Source organism: Zalophus californianus, chromosome 17, assembly GCF_009762305.2.
Source record: "Zalophus californianus isolate mZalCal1 chromosome 17, mZalCal1.pri.v2, whole genome shotgun sequence".
NCBI classification, from domain to species: Eukaryota; Metazoa; Chordata; class Mammalia; order Carnivora; family Otariidae; genus Zalophus; species Zalophus californianus.
In genome coordinates this window covers 1034466-1055646 of record NC_045611.1, presented here as the reverse complement: position 1 = coordinate 1055646, position 21181 = coordinate 1034466, and the positions used below count along the sequence as shown (strand labels likewise).

Sequence of the window (21181 nt, the reverse complement as noted above, 5' to 3'; positions counted from 1 at the left end):
AGGAGAACGTTCTCATGTGACTGGGAGGAACACAGCACAGAAGGGCTCAGACGCGTGGCCCGGGCTGTCCTTCCACACGGGGCCTGCGGGCTGGGGGGCGGGAGTCACCTGAGTCCCCAGGGCAACGGCAGGACTAGATTCAGCCTCTCCTGACCCGGGCGGGCACCTTTCAGGCCTGCCTTCTGCTGCCAGCCAGGCAAAGCCCTGGGGAGGCCAGGTGGGGCCCAAGGACCGGAGGTCAGAGTCCCAGGTAACAGCTGCCAGGGTGGGGTGGGGTCCTGCTCCGAGCCCGCCCGCTGTCTCCCGGGAGTGTGCTCACTCTGCCTTACCTGGCTTGGAGGAGAAACCCGTAAACACTCCCCTGCTAGCTTTTTTTTGGGGGGGTGGGGAACAGACGTGGCAGAGGGGGCTGACCCTTGCCCTCCGCCAGAGCTGCCCAGGCGGCGGGGCCTTCTGCCCCCACAGCACTTGGGAGGCCACGCCGGCCATGCTTCCCCAGCGGGACATAAACACTAAGCCCAGACCCTGACCCAGAAGGGAGAAAGGGCTGGATTTATCCCACCTTTCTGGAAGAGGAATACTGGGAGGTCAGCCTGGGCCCCGGGAGGGAGCTGCCCAACCCCAGCATCCCCTACCCTCTGAGGACAAGGACCGTGGTCACAGAAGGCGAGCGCAGCAGCAAGACAGGGCAAGGCAGGGAGCAGCAGAGCCCCGGGCAGGCGGGCGGGCAGGAGCAGAAGGTAGAGGGTGGGACGGGGGCCGCACCCACCACACTGGCAGCCAGAGCAAGGCCCACGGGCCCTCCGGACACCAGGCACCTCGCCACCCTCCACTCACACAGGCCACCCCTGCTCTGCACCCCGCGAGGCGCTTTCCAGCGCGTGCCCCACAGGACGCCGCCCCACGGCCGCACCCTACCTGGAGAGCCAACCCTGCTGAGGGGCCTGCCCCTCCACCCCCCAAGCAAGTCCAGCACTGGCCACGCGCCGGCCTTGGGGGCTTCCTGCCCACAGCACGCCACGCAGTCCTGGGGGGCGGGGGTGCCAGGCATGGCCGCAGGGAGAGAGCACCAGCTCCGCGGGAGGAACGGCCCAGAAGCCCTTCACAGTTCACAAAGCTCCAGAACTCAGAGACTGGCCTGGAGTCAGCAGAGGATGGAGCCAGAGAACCCCGCACGGCCCCGTGGCGTGGGGGGGGGGGGGGGGGGGGGGCAGGACACAGCGGGGGCCCCGGCAGCCAGTGCCAAGGACACTGTGTTACCTACTTGGAGCCCAGCCGAGAGCCCCAGGCCCCGCGCTGCTGGCCGAGGGTTGAGTGAGCACGGGGCCCAGACGCTTGGTTTTACGGCTCGCCTGACCTCCCAGGGCTGGGCACAGACAGCCAGGCCCCCTCCCCGTACCACCAGCCCCGTGAAGCTACGGTGAGTGCCTAGGCCCAATGGCGGACTGGTGGCCACCGTGGGCCAGGGACAGAGGAGCCCCCACAAGAGGGACAAGGCCATGGACACCTGCCACAGACCTCCCGGTCGGTCCTCAAGGGTCCGGGAGCCCCTGACCACTTACAGCCGGGCCGCCCTTCCAGCCACACCTGGTCCCAGACAGCTTCCGAGAGGTGAGGCGGGCAGGGGCAAAGGGACGGTGCTGTCCTCTTGTCAGCCTGGGCAGGGGCGTGACCCACTGGGGGTCCAGGGACCCAACGGATGGCGTGAGCCCACACCGCGCAGGGCGGGCGCCCTGAAGCAGGGCGGTGGGTGAGCAGCGCAGGCAGGCTGGCCTCCGGGGCCATCTGCAGACCTCTCAACCCCAAAGTGTCCTAAGTGGAAGCACCTCTGGGACCTCCCACGGCAGGTGCTGTCCTCCCTGCTGGCCAGGCAGAGGCCGGTGAGCACGAGAGGGCGCTGCGTGTCCGGTGCGCTTGCCCATGACTTTGCTCAGACAGCCCACGACTGCGAACACCCAGCACGGCCGCGAGGCCCGCTACCCGGCCACCAGCACCTCCCTCCGCATGAGACCCGGGCAGCCGCCCCCCCGGGACCGGGACCCGCTGGGCTTCCCAGGGAAGCAGCGGGGACCAGGGCCGTTGCGTGTGTCGCGGGCTGTCTCCCGGAAGGGCCCACATGGGCAGCCACGAGAGACACTCTGTGCAGAGGACCAAGCCGGGCTCCAGGCTCGGGTGGGGCCCGCATCCCGCGGGGAGGGCCCTCCCAGGCTCTGACCTGCTGCAGCCGCAGGTAAACAAGTGGGGGGCGGAGTGCCCAGCAAGGGAGTTTCTGGACCAGGCCCCACAGGGCGCCCCTACCCACGTCTGCGAGGACACGGTTTGGCAACACCCCCCACCTTGGGCCACCTAGAGCTCGGGGCCCGGCCATGGAAGGGGCCATGGTGAGTGGGAGAGCTCACACCATGATGTCCCCGAGGCCAGCAACCCGCAAAGGAACCCCCTAGCATGTTGGGGGATGGGGGGGTTGGGGGCTAGAGCCCTCTGGGTCTTCACCTGGGTCAGACCTGTCCAGGCCCTCACCAGATGACGGCTCTCCCGAGTCACTGCCACGGAGACTTCCCAGGGACAGGCCAGCCTCCTTCAACCACAAGGAAAGGGGTTCCCCGCAGAGCTGCACCCCCAGACGGTGACGGGCAGACCAGGTCGGCCAGGGGCCTTATGTGCCCGTGTGGAGCCCTGGCCCTCACGGCTGTTCCCTGGACGACAACTCACGGCCCACAGGTCAGGTTACAGGACAGAGTCAGCTCCAGACTGACAGACACCCCCCCCCCCGCCCACGCAGAGCCCCGGGCAGTGTCAGGACACACAGCCAGAGACAGGGGCGGGCAGCCGCTCAGGCCGGGGCCAGGTGACAGCTGGAGCCCCAGGTGAGGATGCAGGTGTGCCCAGCGCCCCATGCTCAGCGGGTGGCGACACCCTCCCGGGGTGAGACTCCCACGTCCGTGGAAGACAGCAGGCAGAGGTGTGGGGGCGCCGGGCTGGCCGGGGGCCACGGCTCCTCTGTGACCCTCTGCCACGTCATCTAGAAAGGCAGGACAGCGGCTGTGGTCCTGCCCTCCCAGGCGACGGACGATCTAGGAAATGGACACATATGGCAGGTCAGCTCTGGGGCAGGGCTTCAGGAGAAGAGGGGCGCCTGGGGGGCTCAGTCGGGTACGCGTCTGACTCTTGCTTTCGGCTCAGGTCACGATCTCGGGGTCGTGGGATCGAGCCCCAAGTCGGGCTCCCTGCTCAGCGCAGGGTCTGCTTGGCCCTCTCCCTGCCCCTGCCCCCCACTCACGTGCCCTCTCTCTCTCAAAAATAAAAACACAAATTAAAATTAAATAAGTAAAACTGAAGCAGGTGTCGCCCGGGGCTGCTGCTGGCTCTCTGAGAGCAAGCGGTGAGGCTGGGGGTCTCAGATAAGCCCTCACGCCCTCGGGCTGACCCGAGAGCCCAGAGGCCTTGAAGAGAGCAGCCCGGATGGCAGAAGCTCTGGGTAAACGAAGATGCTGCAGCACCACCCCCGACCCCGCATTCCAGGCTAACTGACAGGACTGCTGTCTCCCTGCGGAGGTGCCCCAACGGCGCCTGAAGGGATAGTGTCCCAGCGCCACCCCACCCGGGCCCTCTCCTGAGCCAGATGCAGGCTCTCCGCCTGAGCTGTGCATGCGCAGTCCCCGCACGCGCAGGCCACCCAGCCCCTCACATAGGGACGGAACCCCCGCCCAGCACTGGGGGCGCGCACTGCCCTGCCCTCGACAGCGGCCCCACCGGCAGCCACTGGGGCCCCGGGGTGAGCACCAGCAGCCGGGGCAGCGAGTCAGAACGAGGGTCCACACACGGCCCAGCCCGTCGCGTGTGCGGCTCAGGCTGCACCCAGGGACGTGGAGAGGGGCGCGAGAGCCGGGGCACCGCCTCAGGGTGCATGGTCTCCCAGGGGCAATGGCGGACAACTGAGGAGCGCACAAAGAAACGGGACGAGAAGGAACCAGTCAGTGGAAACAAGCCCGCGGGAGCCAGCAGGACAGACTCACGGAAGCCCTTCCCTTGGGAGCAGATGGGAGCTGGGCCCAGAGATCCTGCAGAGGATGGTCCAGTGCAAAGGCCCTGGGGCAGAAATGCTCTCAGGAGACCAAGGAAGGCAGCGTGCCACCCAGGCTCTGAGTCTCAGCCACAGAAGACTGGGTCCTCCCGGCCCCTCCAGCCAGCTGGCTGTTCTCCTGTCATGTTCTTCACTGTGCCAAAATTGAGCATAACCCATGGTGTCCAGCCATGGTCCTTAAAGTGGGATCCCAGGTCAGGCCACCAGCATCACTGGGAATTTGGTAGCAGCACAGATGCTCCAACTCTCCGGGGACAGGGACATGCCCTACAGACTCAGAACCCACACTCCAGAAGATTCCCCAGAGACATGAAGGGTGCAGTGTGCCCTTTTTCCAACTCAGAAGGAGCAAGCAACACGAATGTTCATTTCAACATACTGGCCAAACCTGTCTTTGGGTTTTTTTGTTTTTGGGTGAAACGATTTATCTATTTTAGAGAGAGCGCTCCAGCGCGAATGAGGGAAGAGGCAGAGAGAGAGAAGCAGACTCCCTGCAGAGCATGGAGCGTGGGGCTCCATCCCACGACCGCAAGGTCATAACCTGCGCTGAAAATAGAGTCGCTCGTCTAACTGACTGAGCCCCCCAGGCACCCCCATATCTGTCTTTTGATGCATGCATCCACCCTGACAGCGTGACCCTGGGACCTCCCCTTCAAGGACGACGACCTCTTCCCGGACATGCGGGGGGGGGGTCCCCTTATCCTTCGGCCTCAGGCTGCCTTCCTGCAAACGCCTTCTCCTCCTAACCCCAGGACCAGGACGGAGACAGCGTCCACTCTGGGGGTCACCACAGCAGCCTGGCTTTGGAGCAGCTTCTGGGCTGCTTAACACCTTCCGATGGCCCCCCCTCGGGGCCAGGGCTGCCCTTCCAAACCGTGGGGGTCCACCCCAGGCTGACCAGGTGCCCACATCTCCCCAGCTCTAGGCCTGGGGCTCAGGGTTGAGGTGCTGACTCAGAGCCTCAGCCTGTGACTCAGCCAGCCCACAGCACCCCAAGTCCCAGCCCACCCAGTCCAGCTTGTGCAAACGGCCGCAGAGCCCAGTTGGCCGTGCTCTCTGGGGGCCCTTCCCGGCAGGACGGAGGAATGCCACCTGGCCACCTCCTGCTGCCAGGCTGGGGCGGGTCACTGGCCAGGTGGGGGAGGGGGACACAGGCCCTGGGAGCCCTGCCCTCTCCAGGGCTGAGGAAGGTGGGGGGCAGGGCACTGGAGGTTGAGGACAGGTGGCTGTCCTCTGTGTCCTTCAGCGGGAGACCACAGTCAGGTCCTGGCTCCAGCTTCCCCATTCTGGGCCCTGGTCTTCCTCTGGGTGAAATGGGACCACAGGCACTGGCCCCATGACCACCTTTCTCCGCAGCAGACACCCCGCCCCCAGCACAGAGCCCGTTCCCCAGAAGGCACTCCATGAAGGCGTGCCGAGCCCCTCGCAGAACCAGTGTGAGGAGCAGGTGACAGGTCACGCTGGGGGCGGGGGTGGGGAGCGTGGCCACGGTTGTGGCGAGCCTGAGGGGTCAACTCCATTCTGCACGGGGCAGGAGGTCAGGGGACGTGTCAGAAAGCCCGGGAGTGTGTCATGTGCCAACCCAGGCCGGGCGTTTGTTAACGGGCCCTGGGGCTGGGTGTGGTGGCTTCTGCATCTACCTGGGGAAGCTGCCTGGCATTGAAATCCGTTGACTGTCAGCAAATAGATGACCATCCGTGAGCCAACCGGTGAGAGCCGTCAGAGCAGAGGGGAGGCCCCGGGGAAAGAAGGAATTCTCTGGGGCTGGCCTGTGGAATGTGGACTCAGGATTGCAACATACCCATCCTGCCTGAATTCCCAGCCTCTGCTGGGGGCCCCAGAGGCCTGGGGACCAGCTCCGGCCACAACCGTCCTTCTCCTCCGGGTGTGGGTACGTGTGCGCGAACACGCGTCTTGGGGAGAACATCTGGTCTGTCGTGTCCTGCTGGGCCTGCTGCTCTGACGGACCCACCTGGTGCCATGTTCCACACCATGAACACCAGGCCGGCCCGCTGCCTCTGAGGTCCAGGCCCAGGCAGCTGAGGCTCGGGAGGACGGGGCAGGGGCGGGGCACGTGTTCTCTGGAAATTCAACAAGCTCACGAAATGACCAAGGGAAAAACCAACACTGTCCACTCCTAACAACCAGCCTGGCCCCACCCCCAGGAAACCAGACCCTGCAGCAGGGACCCAGCCCACCCCGCCCTGAGCATCCAGGCCCCATCCCCCGTGTGTGACATGTCCCGACCAGCCCACCAAACACCCATTTCCCCCTTTTCTCCGTTCTGAGGTTTGGACGCAGAGAAGTGCAGAAAGCACTAAACGCGGGCGTCCGTGCCCCAGGCCCGCGCGTGCTCTGCTGCCGGGGTTTTGTAAGGTAGCCGGTGCTGAGTAAGCTGCCCTCGGCTCATCTCCCTCAGTCACTCTCCCTCCTCTCGGAGAAACACTCTTGGATTTCAGGATATCCTCACAGAAAGAGCCACTTCTGAGCTCCGGAATTCCATCCGGGGTCACTTCCAAGAGGGCATTCCGGGCCTGCAGCTGTGGTCTGTCTGGGAAGGAAAAGGAGCCTCACAGCAGGCTGGCCATGGGGCCAGGCCCTGTAAGCCCATCGCGGCCACGCCAGGATTCCTGAGAGACCAGAAGCCCGAGGCCCTAGCTGGCCGCTGAGCGGGGGACAGAGGCCCGGGCAGCCCTGCCCTGCTGCTTCCCGAGGCGGGAAGCCCAAGCCTGCAGAGGGGAGGGGAAGCCCTACCCCCACCCCATATCTCAGATCCCCGCCAAGCACCAAGCACTGTGGCCGAGCCGCACTCCTAACACGAGGCTTGGTGGAGGGAGGCCCTGCCGTGGCCAGCCCGTGGACAGGAAGTGACAGACCAAGGCGGCTGGGCCAGCGAGTGACAGCACCCAGGCCGGACCAGCCTCTCCCGGCCTAACCACGGGCAGCTCAGGCCCCTGCCCCAAGGCATGTGTGACCGGCGTGCCCCCTGCCCAGCTCCCCACCGCCTCCTGAGTCCAACAGACCCTCCGGACCGAGGTCTGCAGAGCGGGACCGGAGCCTGGAGCTCTGTGCGGTCGCTGGGCAGGGCCGAGGCCACACGCAGCACACGCCCCGGACGAGAGAAGAACGATGGAGCAGCCGCTCAGAGAGCAGAGCGCGCGGCCCCACAGCCTGGGGGAGATGACGGGTGAGGACAGGGCTGGCCTGGCCCAAGCTATACATTCGGTTCCTGGAAAAAGAGGGACACGCTGCCGGTTCACCCACCGCATCCTGTTTTTATGGAAACTAATCTAATTCCTACCCACACAGCAGACACCCAAGGCGGTCCTGAGAGGCCACGGAGAAGGGGCGCCTCACTCGGCCTGGCGTGCTGGAGACAGCTGCCCTCGGCCAGATCCACTTCCGAGGGTCGGAGCCTCCGTCCCAGGGGAGGCCTGGGGATGACGGGCCCTTCCCAACAGGGAGGAACTGGCCGGCTCGCGTCCACCCCCAACCTCAGCGGGACCCTGCTCCAGGACAGTGGTCCAGGGGTAGCTGTCACCCTCAACGGGCAGGTCAGCAAGTGCCAGAGCTACCACAGCCTTCGAGGACCTGCCCCTGACCTGGCGGCCTCGGGCCAGGGCTTGAGAGTCAGACCAGCGTGGCCGGAAGCCCAGCTCTAAGTCCGCACGCAGTACGATGGGGGTGCCAGCCCCACCCACCCACCTGGGAGGCCGCTGAGGGCCACAGCCACCCTGCTACGCTACCAGTCCAGATTTGTGAACAGGAAGCGTGCCTGCTGACACCCCTGGGGCCTGAGCTCCCACCTGACAGCGACGGCAGGCCTGGGACACTCGGCTAGCTGTCCAACGCCTGACCACTCCCCCAGGCCCCTCCTGCTCCTAAAGGTCAGGGCGGAGCCTGGGCCCCTGCAGGCTCTGGATGGCGAGAGGGGCGAGGTCTCTAGGGCATCGGGCCAGCCCTGCCCCAGGCTGCTGCGTCCCGCGAGTCCCCGCTAACACACAGAAGAGGCTCAAGTGCATCTCCTCCAGCAGCTGCAGCCAATGGCGAGAGACCACAGAGGACCGGAGTGGGAGGTCCCGGGAAGCCTGGGATGGGGGCCGGGCAGGCCTGCAGAAACCTCTCCGTGCCTCCCCCATGGTGTCCTTCCCACCACGGAGGCCCCCGAGGCCGGGGACATTCCCCACCCATAAGCAGACACGATGTCCGGCAGCGGGGGTCCCTCCCCTCCCCTCCCCCACCGACGCTGCTGGCCACATGCACACAATTCCATCCTCGCAGCCTGGGTCCGGTCGGGCCCTGCGAGAGCTGGACAGGCACCTGCCATGGGCACAGCCTGCCCCCCGTCCCCACCGAACCATGCCCTGGCCCCCGGTGCCCTGCTGTCACCCCAGACCACACTCCTGACCAGCCACAGGGCCCCAGAGCCAACGTCCAGGCACTATTCTCCCCAGCCTTGGGACCTGGAACTCGCTGGTCCTCTTCGAGCTGATTCTTCGACTGGTACCTCGGAGGACACATGAGGATGGTGGGGACGCAGGGGGTGGGGGTGGGGGCTGCATATAGCCACACGGGGCGCTGCTGTCTGTCCTCCCCATCACCAACTCTGAACCCCATCCTGAGAGCAGGGAGTGGTCTCGAGAGGCCAAGCCCTCTGCCCTGGAGCTTCCCAGCCGAGCCGGTAATGGTCCCCCCAGCGTACCGGCCAGGCGTCCTCCTGGGAGGGTCAGCAGGGGCGCCCATCACCCCAAGCAAGGGCTCTATGTGCGACAGACACATGCCTGCCCCGACCACCCCCTCCCTCCCTGGGCCACACGCACCCTGGGCTGGGAAGGACCCTCCTCCAGCCACCAGCCCACAAGGTCAGCCACGACATGTCCTTGCTGCTGTCCCATGGGAGCACCCAACAGCCCGTGACTCAGCCAGACACAGCAGGTTCCATTGTCCCTGCCCACGGGGGCCTGAAGCTGGGCGTCGGCACCCCACCAGCCGCCCCCTGGGCTCTGGGACGTCACCAAGCTGCCCCAGATTCCTCCCCGGTGAGAGCACGGACATGCTTGGAGGCCCCGGTGGACAGCTCCCTAATTAGAGTGCTCTGCGGCACGCACTGCATCCAGCACAGGCTCCGCGGGATGTGGGCGCAGCCCTCCCACCGCGGGACCGCGGGGCGGGGTGAGTCACAGGGTCCTCAGCGAACGCGCAGCCTGAGGCCGTGAGGGCTCGCGGGAGGCGGCACCCTGCTCGCCTCTCAGGTCAACTTCACAGAGTTCCCCCGGCCCACGCCACCTGGCGGGTCACCCCGAGGGCCATGAGGCCAAGCGGGGCAGGTGCTCAGCTCGCAACTGGGGCATAGGGAGGCCCCCAGACAGAGGGGCACCTGCTGGTGCTGAGCGCCTGGCGTGGCAGGCTCGGCGCCCCCGGAGCCACGCCCCAGGGCCCACCTGCCACGTCAGGCAGGTATGCCCCACTTCCAAAGGCGGGGCATTCGCGGCTCGGAGAGGCTGTGTCACTCGTCCCAGGGCGCCCAGGAGCAGAGCCAGACTGGGCGCCGGGGCCGACGGGACCTACGTGGACAGGCTCCTGCGGGTGCTTCTCCCTCCCGCTGCCTCCCACATGTGGCCTCACAAACCGTGGGTCTGAGGACTCTGGCGGCCTGGCAGGTGTGTGGCTGTACCCAGGAGACCCCAGGGACAGCGTTCAGGGCCGGGCAGAAGTCAGTTGAGGTCCCCCACTCTCCACCTGCAAACACAGTGGGGCCACACAGCGGGGCCACGGCAGGACACAGGTCCACAGAAGTGCCACAAACCATGGCAGACACACTGCTGTCCTGGGGCCATCCTGGTGGGAGGCTTCACTCCCCACAAGGCCACCAGCATGACCAAACCTCCAATGCCAAGACCTGTGGGCCATACCTGGAGGCTCCAGGGCTGACATCCACACCTGTGGTCAGAACTGGGAAGAGCGGGCAGGAATCCCGACCCTAGCACAGCGGCCAGTGAGGAAGCTGGGGACATGTCCCATGGCCCGGCATCCCCGACAGCCGCGTGGGCTCCTGCAGCCTGGCCGCCAGCCGGCGCCACCACTAACAACAGCCTGACAAGGAAACCAGCCTCCAGTTACAGTAACCACTGGACAGACTGCGGGCCCTGTGTCCCTGGAGGCCGTGCCCGGACCTCGAGGCCCCTGCGGTCCCAGGGCCCCCCGTGGCCGCCTCCTTCTCTGAGGGATGACCCAGCAGCTCCACTCACATCCTCAAGTAACCCTGAGCAAAGGCGGGAGCTCCTGAGGCCACCCGATAGGACGCGCCTGCTCCTGGCCGGCCCCCTTGGCCGCACTGCCCTCCCCACAGGGCCGCAGCCCCTCCACGTGCCACCAACAGCCCCTGCAGACAGAAAGAGGGGCACAGTGGCTCCTGGCCCTTCAGGATGCCTGGAGTGTCTCAGGCTCCGGAACGTGGTACAACCCGTCCGGCCCACAGCTTGTCAGGCCTCCTCCGGAGGCAGCAATCACTCCTCCCTCTGCCTGGAGGGCCAGGGTCTCCTCGATGGAGAGCGAGCCCTGAGAGGAGCGTGTCCCCCTCTGGCCCTTGTACGTGACTCAGCCTCCAATCCTTGTCCCTGGCTCTTCACACAGGGAGCCTAGGGGAACAGACGGAGGAGACAATGAGCCCTCCGACCGTGGAAGACGGAGAACCACAGGCCATGAGCTTTGCACACTCAGTTCAGGGGCAACGGAGGAGATGGGGAGGGAGAAGAGGGGCCTCCCTCCAAGGACAGGAGTGGCTGGGCGGGGGGTCCGGTGAGCGGAGCACAGGCTCCCTTCTCCAGGTGCCCCCACAAGTGTGAGCCTGGCCTCACTCGGGGAGGACGGAGGGTGGCCCCCATGCCCAGGGTGTCTCCACCTGCAATCTCAGAGGGCAGGACTGATGGGTGGGTGCTGCATCTGCAGGAGGGGGGCCTGGCATCCTCCCCGTTTCCTCAGGCACAGGGGACCCACAGCTCACCACCCACCCCCAGTGTCCAGGATCCCGTGTGAAACCACCTCCACGCCAGACAACGCTCCCATGCTTTGCTTCCGTGCTGGCTAGAATCACTCTCGGGAGGTCACACTCACCCATTGCCCGGATGAGGACAGTGAAGCAGGAGTGACCTTGCCAAGGTCAGAGCAACAAGCACAGTGCCCGCTGCCCATGGGGCCCCCAAGCACCGTCCCTGGACCGCCGCACCCACCCACAAGGGCCCCCACATCCCTCCGCACTGCCAAGCCCCTGCTCCTGACCTTCCGAGATTAGGGCCCATCCTGGCCACCTCCCCCTGGGCTGGCAATGTGTGCCCGCTGATAAGGTCTGGGACATGGTTTCAGGCAGGACAGGAAGTGTCACCGCACGGGGCTCAGGAACCAGTGGGTGGGTGTGACCCCCGGCACCCGGAGCATCAGAGGGCAGCCTCAAACGGTGCCCCTCTGACAGGTCTCCAGAGCCTCTGCTCATGCAGCCCCGTCCACCCACAGGACTCTGCTGGGCCAGGAGGCAGAAGAGGAAGCAGGAGATGGGGCTGTCCTGGGCGAGGACTGCAGCCCACTGACCAGGCAGGTGCCGAGAGCGCACTAGGAGTTCATGGGGGCGGGGCGGAGGGGCTGGAGGAAGGAACGGGGCACGCCGGGTGCAGCGTCCGCAGGCTCTGAGGCTGCCCTGTCCTGGACTCCAAGCTGCGACTCCAGGGCCGTTATCCTGAGGGGGGAGTCCGGGGTGCTCGCTGTGAGCCGGAGGGACCACAGGAGACGCCTGCACGGTCACTTTCAGCATCACTTTCCAGCAGCTGAAGGAAATGCACTACTGCCCACAGGCAGCCCCAGGGAGGCCAGGCTGCCCCGAGTCCCAGCCATGCCAGCAGCCCCGGGGACTTGGGATTACAAACGCCGGCTCTCAGACGCCGGTAAGAAAAGCGTGCGAATCGGCAAAGCCAAAGGCAGGAAAACATGTGTAGCACGTGCAACTGATGAAAAGCTTAGAATCTCGGCTCAAAAAGAATGCCCACAAGTCAAAAATAAGAAGACCTGCAACCCAACATTTTTATGCAGCTAACTTTTTTTTTTAAGATTTTATTCATTTGACAGAGAGAATGAGATAGAGAGAGAGCATGAGAGGGGGGAGGGTCAGAGGGAGAAGCAAACTCCCCGCTGAGCAGGGAGCCCGATGTGGGACTCGATCCCAGGACTCCAGGATCATGACCTGAGCCGAAGGCAGTCGCTTAACCAACTGAACCACCCAGGCGCCCAATGTAGGTAACTTTAAAAGACAGAAGAGGAGACACTGAAGGTGACGAGCATCATCTGGTGTCAGGGTGATGCAGACCGAAGCCACGGGAGACACTTCACCCCATGGACTGGCTACCATGGGAGCCCTGCGCAGGAGTGTGAGCATGAGCGTGCACGGCCAAACCCGGGAACATGACAGAGTTTGTGGCGGGGGGGGGGGGGAGGCCAAGTCAGAGACTCGGTGCAGGTGTTTGTGCCCGAGTGGCCCGTCGCTGGAGGGGTGGCCGGAGTGAGGTCTGGCCATGGGGGCAGCTCAGGAGGGGCTGGGCAGCTGCCGCCCCGGGGCATCTGCACTCGGAAACTGCGCCTAGACTGAAATCACGAGGGTGCGCGGGCGACCCTGCGGGAGGAGCCCAGCACCTTGGCATGGTGACCTCAGGCAGCTGGGGTGACCTGCTCCTCTGGGGGACCACGTGGGAGCACCCCCAGCCAGAAGACACAGACCCACCCCAGCACAGAGCCTGGCCCTCAGGAGTGCCCCTGAGGACCCAGGTCTCAGGCCGCCGCACGGACGAAAGGAAAAGCAGAGACCAGCTAAGTGGGGCACTGGAATGACCTGTTTTCTTTCCCCTTAGAAGTTCCCTTTAGGGGCGCCTGGGTGGCTCCGGCGGTGAAGCCTCTGCCTCTTGGTTTCGGCTCTGTTGGGATCTCAGGGTCCTGGGATGAGGCTCCGCGCTCAGCAGGGATTCTGCTGGAGCGGCTTCTCCCCCATCCGGCGTGCTTGCACCTGGCCAGCACGCGCACCGTCTCTGTCTCTGTCTCAAATGAGTAAATCTTGGGGGGGGGAAAAAGGGGTCCCTTTCATGTTGTTACGGTGACATGTTTAGAGAGTGTTTCAACCACGAGGAGAAATGAGATACATGCGCGCGGGGAGGACAGGGCTGGGGAAATGTCTGCACAGGGCAAGAGGCCGACAGCCGCAGGCCCCGCTGGGTCTGGCGGACCACAGATCGAGACCCGGGCCGCCGAGGCTCCTCCTCGGGGGGCCACCTGCCCAGGGACCGCCCCATCTGGCCTCTGGTCGCTCCCGCCGTCCCGAGGAATCTGTTTGTTTTCTGAGCTGGGGAGGAACGAGCGAGCTCACACCTGGGCACTGCGGGGCCGGGCTGGCCGGGCGGGGAGCACCCTGCGGGACGCGGCTCCCAGCGCAGAGCGGCTCCTCCCCACCAGGAGGCCCCGGTCCCGCTGTGGAGCCAGCTGGCTTGAGGGCCAGTGCGGCCACCCTTCACTGGCAAAGGAAACCACAGGAGGTGACTGAGGCGGCCGGTCCCTCCTTAGCCGGAGCCCGAGGAAGGAGAAGTGGCCCCGGCTATATATACTTATGGAGAAAAACAGCGTGCACATCGAGCCTGGTAAACAGCTGCCCGTTACGGGGAACCTAAAAATACTCCCTATAATTATGTTATTAAAACACACCAGAAAAATTGACCCACCCCACTCGACAAAGTCCGCACGACACGGCTGCAGGGAAGCAGGCCACGCACGTCAGCCTGAGGGTGCCCTGGCGTCACCCAGGGGCCGGTCTGGCCGGGACCGCGGCCCCAGTGTGCAGGGCAGCTCTCTCGTCCCCGAGTGGGTGGCTTCCCCCCAGGGCCGAGGGTAGCCACCTGCTCTCAGCCTCATGGGCTCATGGACAGAACGGGAAGCTCCTCTGCTTCCATCCCCAAGACAGGCTCACCAGAGAGGACAGCAATGGTGCGACTCCAGAGACCCAGAAGCCACCCAAACGCCCGCAAGCGGCGGCTGCAGTAACTGAGGGACAGCACGGGACACGGCCCCCAGTGAGTGTTCCTTCCAAAGCACCTGGGGGAGATAGGCTCGGAGGGTTAGGGAGGGAACGTTGCCTTATCTGATCGCAATGTCACCATCCCACGGAAAGTATTAATATTTGACTTGTGTAATTAAAAGCAAACAGAATATCAAAACAGGAAGCCTCCACCACAACTGTCCACTCAGCCCCTTCCAGGCCTCCTCCTGCCCCCACCCCCACCTCCCACCAGCCACCATCAAGGGATTAGAGCCTAGAAAAGATGCACCCCCCACAGCACCCCAACCACCGGGCCACAGCTCAGCTCCTTCCAGACAAGGGGCCCCCTCCCCAGCCTGGCCGCCAACGCCCCCCTCGCCAAGGGCTCAGCATCCCCCCTCCCGCCCTGCCCCACACCCAGCCAGGACTTCATTCTCTATGGCGCTATTGGGGGATGCCGCCCTGCACGAGGTATCTGGGGACTCCGCTTCGTATGGTGTAGTTTGCTGCACTGTTTCTCTCCCATCTGTGCTTAGCCCAGTGCTGCGTGAACAAACCCAACAGACCGGGAGCTGGGAGCACCCCAGATGACCCTTTACAGCCAAGGAAAGCACGGCCTGGTTAGAAACGGCAAAGAATGAGCCCCGGCCCCCCCCCACATCCACCACCATTAGCGCCCACACAGAACTTAGGTTCCTGTCTCCTGCCCAGAGCTCAGTCCACGAGACCTGCACGAGGGAATGCTTGAATGCATTTGGGAAACGCTCCGGAATCTGTGCAGGTGGGCATAGTGCATGGTGGCAGGGGGCCAGCCTGCCCTGGACACCGCACCACCCCCCGGGGAACCGCCCGTGGACAGCAGGGCAGCCCCAGAGGTGAGAGGCCCCTTCCACTCAGCTCCCCAGACACCCGGCCGGGCTGCTGACAGCCAGCACCCAGGTCTGGCGTGCTGCACATCTGGGAAAGCGCTCTGGGGCTCCTGGCCCACGAGGTCTGTGTGTGGGAGGACGGGCCACCGCCTGCTCCCATCCGGAGCCCTAGACACCCCTGAGATCAGAGACCTGGGTGCCGCCTTCCAACTTTTATCATCTCGTTTACAGGTGAGGAAGCTGGAGCCCAGAGAGTGGTGAGGGCCTGGCAAGTTCGGAGGACACAGCAAAGTCAGCTACGCCTCCCAGGGACCTCCCCCCCAGGCCCCCCACGGGGAGAATCACACCAGCACGTGTGGTGCTTACCTGCTCCAGGACAGTAAACGCTTCATCCCCAGCTTCCTCACATCCTACCTGTGTGATCTCAGATGAGTAAATTAACTTCCCCAACCCCTCAGTTCATCAAGATAACAAGCTCAGCTCAGAGAAGTTCAAAGGTCAGGATCGGGACAGAGCTCAGGTGTAGTGCATGTGGTCCTGCCCGGCCCCACGCTGAGTGGGCCGGGGCTGCCAGCCGCACTGCCCCGCCCCCCCAGCCCAGGAAAGCAGGAGGCAGACTCTCTGCACAGATATACTGCACTGCAGATGCGTGCTGCCTCATTGTTTCTGAAATGCTTGAAGTCTTTGACCACGAGGAAGTACAAACGTGCTTTGGGAACCAGAAGGAAAAAGAGCTACGTTAAAAAAAAAAAATCTACATAGAGGCGCCTGGGTGGTTCAGTCAGTTGCACGGGTGCACGTCTGCCTCTGGATTTGGGATCTCGGGGTCCTGAAATGGAGCCTCCCCCGCCCCCCAGGGCTCTGAGCTCAGCAGGGAGTCTGCTTGTCCCTCTGCCCCTCCTCCTGCTTGTGCTTGCTCTCTTTCAATTAGATGAATCTTAAAAAAAAAAGGAATCTAAACAACGTCTACGTATTTCTAAAATAGGTAACACAATAAAGACCAGCGTTTTCTTGAATTCTAAGGCAAAGGGGATTTCTGAGGACCAGAGTGGTCAAGAACGGCTTTTCCCGTGGCAGGTGGTGGCAGACCTAGGGGCATCCACCGGCCTCTGGTGGGCTGGCCCCATCTCAGGACCCCACCACAGAAGGCAGTCCCCTGTGGCGGCGCTTAGAGCCGCTGGGGCCCAACAAGGTGCCGTCAAGAAGGCCTCCCCTTCTTTCTCTTCATCTTCCAGCAACAAGGGCAAATTTAGTGCTCTGTCAGAACAGGAGACACCGCCCAGGAAGCAGCGCTCGGGGCCAGGATCTGAGCCCGGGGACTCCTCCCACCCCCAGAGAAGACACTTCCTCTGCAGGACCCTTCCTGGCCAGCGTGGGGCTCTCCACATCCTGCTGCCGGTGGGGTGAGCACAGGCAATCTGCCATCAGCTCCCGGGCCGACCCCGCCCCTCCCCCCTCCACGCACTCACGTGCACGCACACACCTGGGGTCCTGTCCCCCAGCCTCCTGGGGCCTGCTGACTCACTCCACCATCCCGGCGCCCACCCCCAGCTCCATGGCCCCACAGTTCTGGATGCTTTCCTTCCTAGTGGCACCTGCAGAGCCCGGCCTCTGAATGTGACAATCCCAGGCTCCATGCTGGCTCACTGCAAATCGGTCTTCCTGCTGCCTTCCTGCCTGATCACAAGGGTGTGGGGACAGTAATGATGAAAAGAAGGAAGTGTCCCCATTCTGAACAGTAGCACTGCTCAGTGACAGTGTGGGACAGGTGACGGCCCAGGGTGCGGTGGGAGGCCGACAGGGAGAAGCCATGTTGCCACACCACACAGGTTTCCCGTAGTCAGTGATGGTTACCACGCTCTACCCACCTGTCTTTCAGACCAGGGCGTTAGTTTCTGGGAGCCCCCAGTTAGGTCAGGAGTCAGGACGCGTAGCCTAGTCTATGGGAATCACAAAATGTCCCGCCCAGACATCTCCCTAGAAGCTTCCAGCCGGGGTCCTCAGCCCCTAGGGCTCGGGGACAACAGGGGAGCCATGTGAGGCTGCTGTCCCCGCTGGGGAGCTGGGGAGTCTCCGCCACTGTGCAGAGGCAGGCAGGCTGTTCGGGGAGTGGTGTGGGGTAACTGAGGGGCACTCCAGGATGACTCAAGCCTTCACCACGGCCGCTGCCGAGCCGGCCCAGGGCACACATGACTAATAGCCAAACGCCTTCTCCAGTAACCACGCACTCGCCTCCAAAACACTGCGGAACTACCCATTTCTAGCCAAAGCCTATCACGGAATGAGGCGGCGCCCAGAGAGGGGCAGAGCCAATGGCTCCTGCCGGGCGGCTGGGCCCGACCATCAGCGGGGGACAGCGGGAGGGTCCCCGGGGAGCTGCCCACGCCCAGGCCGGGAGAGCCAGCCTCAGAGTCTCAGGTATCACCACAGGGCTCTCAAGTCGGTTCCACACCACCCTCTCCCAGAGCTTAAGAAAAAGCAATGAAGCCAAGCCCTGCACCCAGACACAGAATCAGCGCGGGGCACGGCCTGTGCATCGGAGTGTTTGAAAAACAGACTTTATTTGGAAGGCAGTTTTGGGTTTACAGACAAACTGAGAAAAGGATATAGTGAATTAGTCACCTGTGGTTGGAAGGCTGCCCAGCTGACTCCGGTGGAGCCCGGGTGGGGCCCCCTGCATTAGCACAAGCATCCATTGAAGAAGAGGGCCCCCCCAGCACCCACATGGGCACTAGCCGGGAGCCAGAGAGCCCAGGAGCCCCGGCTACTTATCAGGCCCACACACTCGGGCCCTTCGGCCCATTCTGGTCCGCCACCTGTTTCGGTGCAGCCCACGAGCTAGCAATTTTACATGTTTTCATGGTTGGAAAAAATATCAGAAGAGTTCATGATGTGAAAATATTTACTGTCTGGCCGGTGACAGGAAGAGTTTGCCGTCCTGCACCAGGAGTCTCCACCGCCTGCAGGGGGCGCATCCTTCAGGAAGGGCCCCTGCCTCCACAGGGCCTCCCCTGGCCTCACAGGTCCCTGTCCAGCGAGGCCAGGCTAAGGAGGCCCAGGTGCCCTGCAGGGCAGAGGGAAACCTGCCGTTGGAGAAGCTTACCCGTGCACTCCCCTCCCACCTTCAGCTAGGTCTAGTCTGCTTGTCTGTATGTCTGGCTGTCTAGAGGCAAGAGGAGGAAAGCCAGCCAGCGTGGAGAACGGTCCAGGTGACCCGGCAGTCTCCCCTGAGCTGATCCCGGGCGGCCCTGTCCACACAGGGCTGACTCAAACTCTCCTCTCCGACCTCAATGGTTTCCATTGATTCCTGTCCTGAAAATTTCCCCGCTTCACCATCTTTCTCTGTTACAAATCAAAACAGAGTCTGTTTGGGAGCCAAAGTGCAGGCCACTCTGTCTCCCACGCACTCCTGGCCCCCAGGGAAGCCAGCCCTACCTAGGACAGAAGTTGGCAGAGGCCCACCTGGAGGGACTTAAGAGGCCCTGGAAGGGCTTTCAGAATCCAAAGACCCCACCCATCACGGTCTGACAGACTTCCACGATGCGAACGGTTCCATGTTTCCCTGAACGCATTTAATCAGACTGCTTTCCAGCTCACAGCTGGTAGAGGCAGCCCCACGTGGAGGGGCGGAGGGTGGAGGACCACAGCAAGGGTGGAAGGCGTTCTTGGGCACTCTGCCCTGGGCACCCAAGAGGCAGGAGGGCTGCAGAGGGGGGCCTCAAGAGCCCGAGGGACACTGATGCCCACCGCAAGCAGGGACGAGTGATGCCAGGATTGGGGATCCTCAGCTCTAATACGGAGGCCAGAACCTTCTGGGGGCTGTACCTCCTCCAGGCCAGGGCGGACCCTGTGGAGTAAAAGCCAGGGAGGAGCCTAAAGTATCTTTCCCAAAGCACAGGCCTGCCCGAGGCCGCGGGGGTGGGGCCCCACGAGCCCAGGGCACCGAGGGACGGAGGCACGTTAGTTCGGCTCGGGAGGCTCCACGTTAAACAGCTCCAGGCAGGAAGCCCGCCTTCCCCCAGATTGGTCAGGAAGTCATCATGAAAGTTTGGTGTTTTTTTTTTTTTTTTTTTAACACGAAAGAGAGAAAGAGATTCGTGCCCCCCTTCTCAGCGCTCCAGTCCGAGCAAACCAACCCCTCCGGCGCCCGACTCCCCCGCGTCCCTGCGGAGGGCCCGGCCGCTCTCCCCGCGCTCGCCGGCCCGCACCCGAGGGCGCCCGGGTGCCACCTCACCCCCACCCCGCCGCCGCCCTCCCGGCCCCGCGCTCGGACGGGGCCCCGGCCTCCCAGCTGCGCTCATGCTTCTGGAATGCGGGCGCCGCGGGCCGCGCGTCCCGGGGAGTCTCCTCGCCCGGCGTCCGGGCGGGGAAGTGGGGGGCCGCGGCCCTCGTCCAGCCCAGAGCCCCCCGCGCCCACTCACCGGCCAAGAGCGCGAAGGGCAGCAGCCAGTAGAGCGCCGCGCCGAGCACGTGCCTCTCCATGCCCGGGGGGCCCGCGGGGCGGGCCGGGGGTCGCTCGGCCGCCGCGGCGCTAGGGGGACATGGCGCGCAGGGCGGGTCGTCGCACGTGCCGCGCCCCGCGGCCAGGACCCCCGGCTGGGCGGCGGCGACCCGAGCGCCTCCGCGGCCGCCGCCGCCGCCTCCTCCCTCGCCTCTTCCTTCTCCTCCGCCTCGGCCCGGGGCCCGCCGAGCCCGCTCCGGTGCCAGCCCTGCCCAGCGGCGGAGCACAGCGCGCGGCTCTGGGCAGCTCGCGGAGGCCGAGCAGGGCCGGGACGGCGGCTGGGCGGTGCGCTCCCGCCCCTCCGCCCGCAGGCCTTTATAAGCTCGGCCCCCGCCCGCCCTCCGCGGCGTGCCCGCCTCCGCGCTGCCCCGACGGCCGGCGCGCCCGCTCCGCACCCCCACGCGGCCCGCGCGCCCCACCAGCCCTCCACGCCCGGGAGTCCCGTGGGCACGCGCCCCGGGAAGAGCCTGGGCCCGGCCGCTCGCCGTGCGCGTGGGGGCGGCCCCGGGCGGAGCGCGCAGGACAGGCTGCCCAGCGCCGGGCTGCCCAGGCAGCACCCCACGCGCCACTGCGCCCCGCGTGGCCGGAGCGACTTTAGCTTTGCTCCCGCACACGTGAGCGTGCAGCGCCCCCTGGGGACCGTGGGGTGGCGCGGAGCCGCAGGACCGGGGCCCCCCACCAGCAGCTTGGCGCTGATCACTTTGCTGTAGGAGGGGAGTGACAGCCACCAGAGCACCGCCTGGGGCTCCTGTCCCCGTGGTGGAAAAGCCAGAGACTGAGTCCAGGCTGTGCCCGTCACCCAGACCCTGAGTTTGGCCTGTGCCACCCTCGAGGTGAGCTTGGAAAGGAGAAAGGGGAGGGCCCCCCAGTGTAAGGGGCAGAGCCCACATGAGTGTGGTCCTAGTGAAGCTGGTGGGTGTGGCTGGGGCCCAGAGAGCCTGCAGCCAGCACTGACCCGCTCCACACCCACCTACTGAAGCCAGCCGCAACGCAGGCCCAGACCCTCCGACTCCAAAAGCCAGAAATGCGGAGGCACCTGGCTGGCAGACTCCTTAAGCCTTGGTTTCGTCTCAGGTCATGAGGTCAAGCCCCGCCTGGGGCTCTGCGCTCAGCCCAGAGTCTGCTTAAGACCCTCTCTCCCTCTCCCTCTGCCCCTCCCCACTGCTCGCTTGCTCACTCTCAAATAAATAAGTAAATAAATCTTAAAAAAAAAAAGCCAGAAATGTGGACTTTTGGAAGTCTGGTGTTCAATGCTGATTGGTTTTCTTCCTGCCTCTTCTTCTGCTTGTTCGTGCCTTAATTCCCACTGGTGTTGTGTCTGACCCTGGCCTTTCTCTAGAACCCTTTGAGACTTGTAGCCTTGGGGTTTCTCCCCAAGGCCAGAGCCCCAAGGAGGCTGCGGACAGAAGGTCCAGCTGTCTGGGAGTCCCAGGACCCACATGCAAATGCTGGTTAGTCCCAGCCTCTAGTGGAGACAGCTGGTGCCACCCTTACGGGAAGCCAGCATCTGGCCACCTAGGGCCATCCATTGGCAGGGGTTGTGGCCAAGGTCTCTGAGCAGCAGCAACATCAACAGATGACCAAATGGCTAGCCCACATTGGCACCTCAGCTGCTGGCTTTGTGGCCCCAGGAGGCACCCCTCCTCTTGGTGCCTCACAGAGCA

The 21181-nt window shown here is 64.4% G+C and overlaps 1 protein-coding gene across 5 annotated transcripts in view; it reads right to left on the bottom strand.

Annotated features, from left to right (window-relative positions):
- Positions 1 to 19791, bottom strand: part of PIEZO1 (piezo type mechanosensitive ion channel component 1) — a 53820-nt gene extending 34029 nt beyond the window's left edge. For all 5 annotated transcript variants that reach the window (XM_027618095.2, XM_027618097.2, XM_027618100.2 and 2 more), the window contains exon 1: positions 19438 to 19791. In XM_027618095.2, coding sequence (XP_027473896.2) covers positions 19438 to 19498 — 61 coding nt within the window. In that variant the 5' untranslated portion in view covers positions 19499 to 19791. The remainder of the gene's footprint in view (positions 1 to 19437) is intronic.
- Between the last annotated feature and the right edge of the window lie 1390 nt (positions 19792 to 21181).